Genomic DNA, 12,690 nt, shown 5'->3' on the forward strand with positions numbered 1-12,690 from the left:
AATTTATCAAGAAATAAATAAGGTTGTTACCATCAGTTTCTATAAAGACACTTTTTCAACATAGTAATGGCTATCAATATAAAATGATTGAAAATAAATCTGTCCCAAGTGTTAGAAATATTTCTTCATAAAGAGAACTTTAATTATATAAAGCCTGCTACCCCATGGTGTATTGTCAGTAATACTTTGCAAATCTTTATCATCAGCACAATTTTGCACACTTTGGCTAAACAGGAACTGACAAAATAAACTAGGCTTAAAAACCTACAGTTTTCAAAGCTTTTCTTCTTCTGTTTCTGTATAAGAATAAGCTACTTGGAAAAAACACTTTACCTTTAAGCTTAGTTTGTTATATTTGTTATGCAAAGGTAACTGCAGTAAAACTCTTGCAAACATATGCAGTTTTTAATATCTGGAAAAGATTTGTGATTAAATTGCTTTTGAATTGAATTGAGAATTGAGTTCTTTATATAGACAACATCTTTGCATCCTATGAACAGTTACATTCCAAATTTAACTTTTCAGCTATACATTTTTTTCACTATCTTCAAATTAGGAACTTTGTTAAACAGAACCTGCCCGATTTTCCTCATCTTACACCCTCGTCTATGCTGAAAAAAATACTGCTCAGTTTCAAGGACTTTGACACCATCTCTGCAATATATAAAATTATTTTACATTTCCTCCCTTTCAAAGATCCAAGAGGAAAATGGGAAAAAGATCTCTTAATATATCAGAAAAGGAGTGGAAAGTAGCAATGCAGAGACTTCACTCAAGCCCCATATGCACAAAGCATACAATTATTCAACTCAAAATTATATATCGAACACATCTGTCTCGCCTAAAACTGTCCAAAATGTTTCCAGGGCAAGATCCAACCTGCAGTCAAGTCCCAGCCTCATTGGGTCACATGTTTTGGGCCTGCACCAAATGAACATCATTTTGGATCAAACTTTTTAAGTGCCTTTCAGACAGCCTTGGTGTCATAATCCCTCCTAACCCATTAACAGCTGTGTTTGGTATCCCTTCCAGATAAGTTTAAAGTGGAGAAGGACAAACAAACTTCTGGCACGCAGACTTATTTTGCTAAACTGGAAAAATCCTAACTCTCCTCTTTTAAGTCAGTGGGAAACCTATGTTTTATACTATTTGAAATTGGAAAAAATCTAATATTCAGTTAGAGGATCTGTACAGAACTTTTTCAAAACCTGGAAAGATCTAATCAATAATATTTCAGAATAACCTCTTAAAGCACAGAGGAAGCAATTATCTCCTCATTTCTTTTTCTTCTCCATTTATCTCTATTGGTCTATTAAACTCATCAATTTAGGTATGTTTACAAGCCTTAAGTTTTACCCCGTTGGCCTTGCTCTCTCTCTCAGGGGTGGGGGTCAACTTGTTTTTCAATCTCAATCCTATTTTTTCTAAAAATTGATCGATTTGTATGGAATGATTACAATAACAATTATTTTTTAAAAAAAAAAGGTAACTGCAGTAAAAGAGACATCAACTACCTGTTTACTTAGTTTTGCTCTGAGAACAGTTTAGAATTAAAAATGTATTCATTTATTTCAAACACACCAAATAGTTCAATAAAGCCTGATCATTTGATGCCCATTTAAACCTTTCTCAATGTTAATTATTACCATCATATGTTAATATAGTGTGGTCACTTACTGTTTAAACTAAAAGCCTCTACTTTAAAATATGTGCATTATACTCTTACTATATATGCAAGTTGTCTTATGATTCCCATGCAAATGTAAAATTATAATACAATGAAAACTGTGTTCATTCATGGCTTCAGTGTATGTGGCCTGAAGTCTCCAATCAGGACAATCATTTTTTGTCGTTCAACTTTTTTTATACTGTTGTTTGAAGATGAGTGATTTTCATGCAGTTCGTCAGGTGTGAAATGGCTTCACCCAACTTTACAAAAAGTTCCTAATAAAGTATGTCTGAAAAAATCTACCTGTATTCAACTAGTGATATGTCATTTCAAGCAAATCTTTTCACTGGAACTTGAGATGAATTTGATGCAATAAAACATATCTCTGGGTAAGCCAGTTTATGGCAAACCTGCATAAAATCAGAACCACCTCTTAAACCCACCCTCAATCTTTTTTTTGGAATTAAAACAATGATTTTTCTGGTTTGTTACAGTGTGCACCTGACAGACTTTAGTTCCCTTCTAGTCTCCAACCTCTTGCCTTATTCTTCCTATCCTAGTCATATTATGGTATAGCATGTTACTTAGTCTACTGACACACAGTTCTCATCTATCTATGAAAGAGTGGCCTATCTCTTTGATACACAAAAGTAAAACTGTGTATTAATATACCTAGGCAAGTGAAAAAGCACCTTTGAATTTTTGTAATTGGAAAGACTGAATTTGTTAAAATCAGGTTTAAGGTGAATCAATTTGTGTTCAACTGATTAAATTATTTGTAGTGCATTTAGAGTTTCTTATGAAAATACTTAATTCACTTCATATGACCATTTTAATATATTTTTTAAAAAAATAATAGCCTTGATTCTTTTATTTCAGTTTCTCACAATGGAAAGCATTTTCTTCTTATTTCATTTCACTTTTTACTGTTTCACATGTTAGCTTTGATTTTTTTTTCATGGAATATAATTCTCAGATTTCTGTGTATTTTCAGAGTGCTTTCATTTAAAGTTAAATTAAGAAAACAAAAATAGTGAAACATTTTTTCACCATCAAAAACCGTTTAGAAAGTTTGAGCTGGTAATGAGCTGATATTCAAAATAAGAATCACAGTCTTGGTATTGGGGAACTCATGGTATGTTGCTGGAAGTAGTCGGTGCTAACAAACCTAGTCCATGTATGCATTTTAATTATTGGACATTTTGATGCATTTTCATACAAAAATTACATCTTTGTAATTACATCTTTGTATTTCATACAAAAATTACATGTAATCATCATATAAAGATGATTACATCTTGCCTGAAGATGGGGCCTGAGTTGCCTCGAAAGCTTGCATATTGTAATCTTTTTAGTTGGCCAATAAAAGGTGTCATTTTGCTTGGCTTTTCTCTACATTCATAATGGCTAACACGGTACTACATACAAAGATTCAAATTTACTACTACTACTACTGTTAATATTTTTAGAATACACAAAGACATCAGAGGCACATAAGGAGTGAGCAAAGAATTCTCAAATATTTCTTCATTCAGAATTGAAAGGAAGCTCAAACCACTTTACAATATATAATATTTGTACTTGAATACAGCAATACATAATGATAACGCCATCATTATCAGAATATGATTCATGTATACTGGCTTTCATTTTACATTACTAGACTGAAGTGAGCAATATGCAAGAATTAGTAAACTCTGTATCTATTGAATTAACATTTTATGTAGAAAGCATTTCACTTAAGAGGAATGGTCACCAGTGTTCATGTTACATGTAAGATTTTTTATGGAATCTTGTACATAAAATGTAGGAATGTAGTTGATATAAATGCTGTGAACATAGAATGAAAATTATCAATTACATTTTTGATAATTAAATGTTTGAAGGCCTCATTTAAAGGAAATAAGTTTTCTGCAGAAGAACTGAACTAAATTATAAAGGTGAGTGTAGCTTCTGATATAGCCCAGCAGGGAAGTCACTTTCCTCAGTGGTGATGAAGCAAAGCCAATCGACCTTGTACAGCTGAGATGAGCCCCAGGAACAATCACTGACAGGCAGCAACTCAAAGGAGGCTTCTAGCTACTGCTAGCCCAGGCTCTCCCAGCAGGAGTCATTTTAGACTTTGTGTTGGACTATGCCTTTAAGGTATTCAGAGCATTTACAGGAGGTACAAGACAAGAAAAATAAAGATGAAAGTAAAAGAAAAATACATTGGACTCCTGCTATAATGATGTTGGCTGCCAAGAGCATTTTATGTTGCAGTGCAGTACATAACACAAGGAAAAGTACTTAGATGTGACAGGACTTTTAAGTGCAAAGCAAACTATTATGCCATCTTTTGTATCTCCAAGTAATCACCTTGTATAGTTAACAATACAGAGGATTTTTTTTTGCATCCAATTCACATATTAAGCATGGAAAGAAAGAATGGTAGTATTTATAAAATTTCATGATGATGTATACTTTCTGTGCCCTGTAACAAAAAAAAATTAGACTTCTGTTAGAAAACATTTATATATTTGAACAAGCTCACCATAGAAATATTTCATGCCTCTGGCATGAGGAACCACATTTTTACTTGAAAAAATATAGCAAGGACCTTAGGTCTTACAAATTACCAGCAGAAACGGAAGTCTTGCTGTTGAATTTTCTTGGATTTCCTACGTAAAGGAAGACATTTTTCTGTCATGTTGTATAAACATCGGAAAGATGTAGCCAATTTTACTTTTTAACACCATAGATTTTTATTTTGTTGTCTTGTTTATTGTGTAAAAAATGTGTATTATTAATACATGAAAATTTTTAATTTCCTTGAAAAAAGGGAACTTAAATACAGTGTGGTTCTCAAAATATTGGTATATCTTATCTGTGCTCGTTGTAACTTTGAGAGCAGTACCCTTTTTTCTTCTTCTTCATCTGAGTAGTGGAAAGATCTGTTTTGTAGTTATATATGTCATTAAAAAAAAACAAATTCAAAGATTTTTGGTAAATTAACAAAAGTACAATTAGATCACAAGCTTCTTGGTTTATGTTGGCCACATGTCTGTCAAGAAGTTCAATCACACTAAAACAAATCACCTCCTATGTCAGCTTCATGGTTAAATTGAGATGTTATGAAACATTTGAGCATTGGAGACCATAGTTTCATTTTTCAACTCGCATACAGCCACAATACAAACACTACCCAGTGCTGCCCATTAAGACAATAAAAGAAACAGAAAGAAAAAGTAAACTCTAGAGAAGAGTGAGTTAACTGTATCTGTCTTTGCATTCCACTTTCACTCACTTTACTGATCTGGACAAACACTTGACTGCCTCTGATCACTGCTGTGAGTTGTAACAAGAAGTCTACCTAGCTACAGAAACAGTGGTAGAAATCAAAAATTTTAATTAAAGAAAGAAACGTATCATCTACCAGGACAAGTCTGATAAAACCTTTAAAGTCAGTAATCAGGCAGGAGAAAGTTTGTCTACCTGCATCCTTTATTACTCTTGCAGCACCGTGCTGAAGAGAGAGCATCCATCACAGCAGTCTGTTACAACATGGTCAGAATGATTAAAAAACAAAGGGTAGAAGTATATATTGAATTTACATATAGTGTCAATCAATACATTCACTTACTCTCGTTGGTTTCTTGGTCTACACCCAAGTGACTTATTAAAAATAAAAGTCTGTTTCATTATATTTTTATTTTTCTCCTATCCTTTGGATTTAGTTCTCACCCTTGAAATTTCTGTGTATATAACGAATGTCCAGTTTTGTTGTCTACAGGACATCTGGTGATCTCTTAGTCATGTTTTAGTACATTTAATGTATTATATCTTTGTCTTTTGTTTTTCTGATAAGCCTGAGCAGATTTCTGACATTTATTAACCCTTTATGCTATTTCTTTAAGATGAATGTTGTGTTACTCTAAAGTTAGTCTCTCACACTGTTTTTTAGATCTGCCCAAAAAACATACAGTATATATGTAAGCCTGTTTTTTTTTTGCTCTGATCTCTGTGTCGCAAGCATGTCTGCAGGTGCACACTGTTATGAAAAATAACATCTAAGAAATTCCTTAAATGTCTTATTTGTAACAGTGATGATTCAGACTTAAAAAGAAAAACATTAAATCACCTCATATAAGCAAAACAGATATCATACATAAAGGCTTTGGCATGATACTGCCACCTCATGAACAATGCAGCTACCACCAGTAAGTGTAATGAGTGAAAAGAAATCTTTTTTTTTCACGTTTGTAGAAGGAAGAATTTATAATCAAAAAAAGAATGTTTTCCAACCATATGTCACTTATAAAACATCATACTGCTGATCATATGAAGTACAAAGAAAATATGAAGATATCCAAAAGCCAGCTCTTTATGTTAAATCCATAGTTGAGTGAAATGTTTAGATTATCCGTATATCATATTTTGTGCTTGTATTTTCAATTCTTATCCACTGTCATAAAGATTAAATATTAGTTTTATTATTATTCAGTATCACACCTTCATATCCCTTTTTCAGCTTCTTAGTCATCATATTCTGTTGGGATAATTGTGTTAGAATTCTAGCAATAGCAATGTTTTTAAAACTGCAAATTAGTCCACATTCTGAAAACTGTCATTGAATGTTCTTATCATGTCTGCATTTTAAGTAAAATTTTGTTACATACTTGAAGAAAGAGCAATTTCAAATCACTAATATGTAAGCCACCCTCCAGAATACAGTAATAAAACAGGGACCAATGCATTCTGTCATTGTAAGCAATGAGATGTTACCACTTTATTTGAAGGAGATATTGCACTTTATTTAAATATATTTGAGCTATACTTATATATGTAGTAGACAGAATAAGTAAAAAGGTAATAAGTTTCTACTTATAGGCCAGCCTCAAGAATCGAGCCTCAAGAATTTTTTTCTTTCTATTTTACAAGTACTAAACTTTCGTTCTTTTTACTAAAGAAGGTAAACTGCCTTAATTCAAAAAATAATACTGTAGGATTTAAACATCACATTGATTGCTAAACACATTCCTGGTGTGTGTCATAAAAAACTTCCTTTCAGGCTAATTAATAGGTCTTCACTGCTAGTGCAGCTGGAATAATGTTTAATTCTTTGTAATGGTTGCACAATAAAAAACTGTAAACAAGCATTGAGTTGCATGCAAAATTTTTACTTTTTTTTTGGTCATGTATTACCGGATCATATCACATAAGGAAAAAGTTGGTTACAATTCAGGCATGATTGGTAGCATAGAACTGCTTTGGAAATGCACAGAAGAATCTTTAAAGCCCTAGCCAGAAACCACTTCCAGAAATTCTTCTAGGGTAACTTCATGAGTCAGGACTGGCCTCTGGAACTCCGGACTCTTCCCCAGCAGTCCAATGTTTCTGTTAAAGGGCTCCGTTCAATATAATGAGAACCAGAGAGCAGCATACAACATGACTTTTTGTACTGGAGGACTGCAACCCTACTGTCACGTACCCCAAAAATATCTTTAAATTATACAGTTTTTTCTGATATGCCTAAGTCCAAGGTATCTTACACAAAAAAGAGGTAAACATCCTTTGTTGTGATGATTTGATTATAGTTACAGGACAAAGTAACTTTTTCCTCCTTTTCATGGCCATGACACATAGATTTCAGCAGCAGCCACAGTGACGTTGTGGTTGTTGTTTCACCAGGCTTTGTTATTAGCATGCTTGCCTACTTGATGTCAGAAGAGAAAGTTTAATAGTACTTTTGTTCCCACAATTTCATAATGTTTAATTATGACTTTTTTGTGTAACCCTTATTGACGGTGGTTATTTTAATTGAATTTAATTCATTTTTGCTTGAGGTGAGCTTGATTTTTTTTTTCTGTGCTGTGGCCCATCAAACTCTAGTTATGCCACTGGTTAGCATATCCAGGCATAGGAAGCCTTAGCCTTGTTCTTTTAATGCTGCGATCATAGAATCACTACCTCTGCCCGAAAAACCAGTTCAGAGATACTAAGGAGGAGTTTCTTCCCATACTCCATCCAATTCCCAAATGAGGACAGTGCCTAAGGCTACATAAGGCCCTATTGTTAATTCTCATTTAGCAAGTTATTTAAGCTGAAGCAAATATTTATTTATTTATACTTTTCTCAGTTTTATCATTTTAATATAATGCATTCTATTGCTGCCATTTAAAATAATGATTATATTGATTTTTATAAAGTCATACAGTACTGTTTCTTGTTCTTTTATATTCTTTAATGCACAGTTTTGAAGTTTAGCAACCAAGCATTTCATTGTATATTGAACTATACTGTATAATTGTATGTGACAAATAAGATTTGATATATATATATATATATATATATATATATATATATATATATATATATATATATATATATATATATATATATATATATATTTACACACACACTGTATATACTATATAATCTGTGGGCTCAACCTAAAACCAGTTGCATACATTAAATTTCTCTTCTCAAGTGCAGTTATTTAGAAAAGAAAAGCACATATAGACAACCAGTTTTCATTTTTACAAAATTCAAAACTCTTAACATAGTTTCTAAAAAAAAATTATTATTTCATGACACTATCTTGAAATTAAAATTGGCAAATTTCCTTAACTTTGTATGTGCTGGCTAAACATTATATTAAGGGAAGCAGCAGTAAAATTGACCAAGTTTTGTTTTTCAACTAATACATCTGTTACAATATTCACAAAGTTTTCTCTGCCACTCAAACAAAACCAATCCTACATTACGGTTTGTCCACTGTGGCAATAACTTCTTTTGTTGTTAGTGCCGAAGGCCAGCCAGACCTTGGGTCATTTTCATGAGACGTCCTGCCATGAAAAAATTATGCATCCCATCTGTGCTATGTGGCATATGAAAGGGACTGGCGAGAATGAGTTGCCAAAGGTGTACTTCTTTCTAGCATTAGAAATTCATTATTGGAATGAAACTTGATTTTCTATTTATTTGTATCCATGTTGATTTGGTTCTAAAACATACACTATTAACCACAAATGCCAGAAACTTGTAATTCACATATTTTTATAGATAGAAGAGATAGAAGTTTATCTATTGTCATTTATAATTAGCACCGTTTAAAGAGTAGGCTCAAACGTTTGTGATCACTCTTTCAAATTGACATTAATTTCTAATGTGTCATTTTGTACTTTGCTATATAAAGGAATGCACCTTTTAGAATCTGTGAATGTAGCATAAAGGCTTTTCGACTTTTGAACCTTTTGAGGACATTTTCATTTTATATTAAACTGTCCTTTAATACAAATAAAATAACAAATACCTCCACTGTCATAGATCACTTAAATAAGTGGGAAGAAGCAGATTTTATTAAAAATAATGCAAAGCATATTGTTATTTTCTGTGACGTTGATGGTTGTTTAATCTGAATTTGAATAGAAACATGAATGACTGGGGGAAAGATGAAAGAAGTCAAGTGCCAGTTATACCACATGGTGTGTCCTCTGGCCATGCAGATACAGCTCATGCTATCTGACTTCCACTCCTAGTCATTCATATTGCAGTTATTTACTTCATAGATAATGCAAAAGTAGCATGTTCAGAGAGAGGATGCTGTTACCCCTCCTGATTATACCTTTAGCTCTACAGTAATGACAGTCAGCAGACCATTCTTTCAGGCACTCATGCTTCAGTGCAGTGTAGCTTAACCATGGTTGAGTCACAGTGCAAACAGGTGAAAATAAAGCCTAATGTCATAAAACTTCTATCACCTCTAACTGCCACTACTGCTGATGTAAAGGCTTCTTTCAACAATACAACACCCATGATGTGATTGTGGATATGTGGATAGGTAGGTCCTACCCTGGACTGGTGCCTTATTCAGGTGCTTTGCACCAAATGCTGCTCAGATAGACTATAGCCCTTTGCAAACCTAAATTGGAGAAACAGTCTTATGTTAGGTTATCTATCAGCTGCAAATGTTTCAACAGTATTCTGGATAGATAAAGCCAGTATATTTTTATGTTTTGTGACATGTTGTATCTTTCCTTAAAGCCCCAAATTCTGCTTCATATAAAATTTACAAAAAATATTTCTTAAGTATTGCTTCTAAGAAACAGTTCTCAATTAGTCAGGCCAAGTTTAATTTTACATAAAAGCACTACATAAATTAAGTGTTTTTTTTCCTGTAAGAGTGCTGCTTTGCTTTGAGAAAGAATAATCACAACCTTTTTGCCAAAAAATCAACCATAGCCTAAGTTCATCCTTACCTGTAAGTTTGGTTGTATATGTTATCATGATTATATGAGTATACTCATTAAAAAAATGATGCCATTTAAATTTGTCATTTCCAAAAAACGGTGCACTGTCATGGCTTTAAATAGTAATTCCTTTTACCTTGCACATGACCACTACTGTTATTGACCTGTTGCCAAACAAATGACCATGACTGCCAAACACTTGTGTGTTTTTCACTGAGAATTACTTACAGTATTTCATATTGATTTTTCAAAGAAAATGTAGTGAACAGTATGCTTTTTATGGCCAGAGTTTAATCAATGCATCATTCTTTTTTTAATTACACTTCAGTGATTTTTAAACATCAAAAGATTTTTGAGTAGCGGCACAGAAGCAAGCTTGATCGCAGCTTTCCTCACAGCAGATTAATGCTTCAAACCATGTGCACCTCATGATTTCAACTGAATGGTTGGCGCTGCTTAAATATAAATAGAACAGCAGAATTCATTTGAGAATCCCAAAACCCAGCAAAGGCAGCATTCAGTGGAAAAAAGAAACCTGAAAGAACCGACAGTGCTCCCGCTGTAAAATGAAAGAGAGACAGATCTGTTCATTTATGAAGAAATCACTGCATGTATCTGTCATATTATTCAGACAGAACAAGACAAGGGGATCTTTTTTACTTTGATGTAAATACAGAGTAATAGTAAAGTTCACTAACAGTTATTTTGATATTTTTTTTAAAGCTGAGGGATTGAAAATTTGAATCATTTTGTAAATTCACATTAGTACTTTTAGCAGAGTTTAAGTAAATGCCATTTGGTTTGTGACTTATGTTTATATTATTTTATTTTATTAATGTGATATATGTTATACTGTTTTATGTAAAAAAAATTAAATATTTAAAATTCTTCATGAATACTGTACATCAGTGTTGTACTGTTAGGAAAATTTTATTTGTTTTTATTTATTTCCCTGTCCCTGGAAAAAGACAGTTACAAGTGTTTTTAAAGACCTTTGTCAGACCGCTGTTCATTTGCTTTCTGATAAACAGAAATGCTTGGAACTTGGATGATATCGCTAAGACTTCTTTATTAAGCTGAAGATAAGTATCTGTGTTAACCAGAGCATTCCTTCATTTCTTTAGCTTAAGGGAGGGCTCTAAAAATCAAGTGCATTCATTGGGTTCCGCTGCAAATTACAGGCCTGTACAGACCCTTAAAGGAAGGACCTCAGAGTATTATTTCTCAAGTGCCAAGGGCCACAAACCTGATCCTGTTAATAAAGGAATCCTCTTAACCTCTTTAACACTCGATATTACCTACTTTGGGTTTATTTCAAGAGCACTTATTACACATTCTCTTATGGGAATCACTGGTACAACTTCATGACTCAGTCCACACTATGTGTTGTTATGAGAAGTATTTCTAAATCCGCCACTGTTGAGCCTTAGTCAGATTTTTCTAAATATGTTGCTTTTTATTCATATTAATTAAGCACTTTTTTTCAAAGAAACTTTAAAAATATAGTGGTAGGTAAGTGGGATCAGTGCAATTTTCAATTTAATTAAAAATAATCTCTTTAAATTAACAGTTTTGGAAAATAAGATTTGATCAGATCTAATTCCTGAAAAATTATTGCTTATTACACTTGTATCAGTCTGAAAATGAAACCTTGAAAGTGACATAATGACAACAGTGAAGTGTTTGGAAGGGTGAAGATGACTGATGTATTGCTACATCGTTAAAAATGCCATCATAATACCTGCTACTTTAAGTGGGATAAGGATATTTTTAAAAAATTTAAAATTTGAATAAATCACATTTCAGATATAATTTGTATAGGAGCCATTGAAAAAAAATGAACAGATTTAGTGCTTTAGCAAAGAAGAGTCTGATGCAATGCCTAAATTGGAATTAGCATCCTAAATTATGCTCATGTTCTGAATTTCTCTAATGCAGCTGCAATACTAATATAGCATCAGTTTGTCAGTTGGCATCTTTTATTTACTGTGGAACTACACAAAACCGTGACACACACATAGTTTATTAAAATTAATAGACTAGAATTACAGAGATCTTAAACACATCTGCAGTAGAGCACTGTACAGTGTATAATTGTATCCTGTCATATTTAAATAGTTCTTTAAAACAAAAAATTGTGACAACTTGTTCTCTCTCCCTCTCTTTCTACCACCTACCCCACCCCCTCTACTCCCCCTTGAAATTTCTCCGTCTGCACAGAGACTGCATTTGCCTCCAGACTTGTCAGACACAGTGAGCCGGTTGAACAAACAGGATCTGGCAGAATCCTCCAAACTGCTGAGAATGGGATGTGGCGCTGCGGCCACAGGCAAGAAACACCTGGACTTCTAGGGAGTTTCTGTTAACCATTTCACTTGCAATTTGAATGACAGTCTAATTATGGCTACTGATTTCATTTACAGAGTATATCATATGAGTCAGTGTTCCAATGTAACTAGAACAAGTATCAAGCTGTTGTTCTAAAATAAAAATTGTTTGTGGTTTATTTAGCATTTTATATGAAAAATAGTCTTATTTTAATTTGTACTTTCTATTTTTTCTTTGTATTTGTTCTAATTGTTTTAGAAAGGTCTATGGTTTGTTAATGTCTTTCAGTTATACTGAAAGTAAATAATATATAAAATATGCAATTCCATTATGTTTTCAACATAATTATTTAATTATATAGATTAATTTAAATCTCAGAACTGAAATATAATTCTACACATGAAAGAATATATCAGGCTAGACTGATTGTATGGGTTTATGATAATAAAACTGGAGTGAGAT

General features: G+C 32.8%; 1 protein-coding gene across 1 annotated transcript in view; it reads left to right on the forward strand.

The window, feature by feature from the left end:
• Positions 1 to 12,418, forward strand: part of elp4 (elongator acetyltransferase complex subunit 4) — a 351,519-nt gene extending 339,101 nt beyond the window's left edge. Inside the window, exon 10 of the mRNA XM_039749581.1 lies at positions 12,121 to 12,418. Within this exon, the coding sequence (XP_039605515.1) occupies positions 12,121 to 12,252 (132 nt within the window). The 3' untranslated portion in view covers positions 12,253 to 12,418. The remainder of the gene's footprint in view (positions 1 to 12,120) is intronic.
• The last annotated feature ends 272 nt before the right edge of the window (positions 12,419 to 12,690 follow it).

Source organism: Polypterus senegalus, chromosome 1, assembly GCF_016835505.1.
Source record: "Polypterus senegalus isolate Bchr_013 chromosome 1, ASM1683550v1, whole genome shotgun sequence".
Classification (NCBI taxonomy): Eukaryota; Metazoa; Chordata; class Cladistia; order Polypteriformes; family Polypteridae; genus Polypterus; species Polypterus senegalus.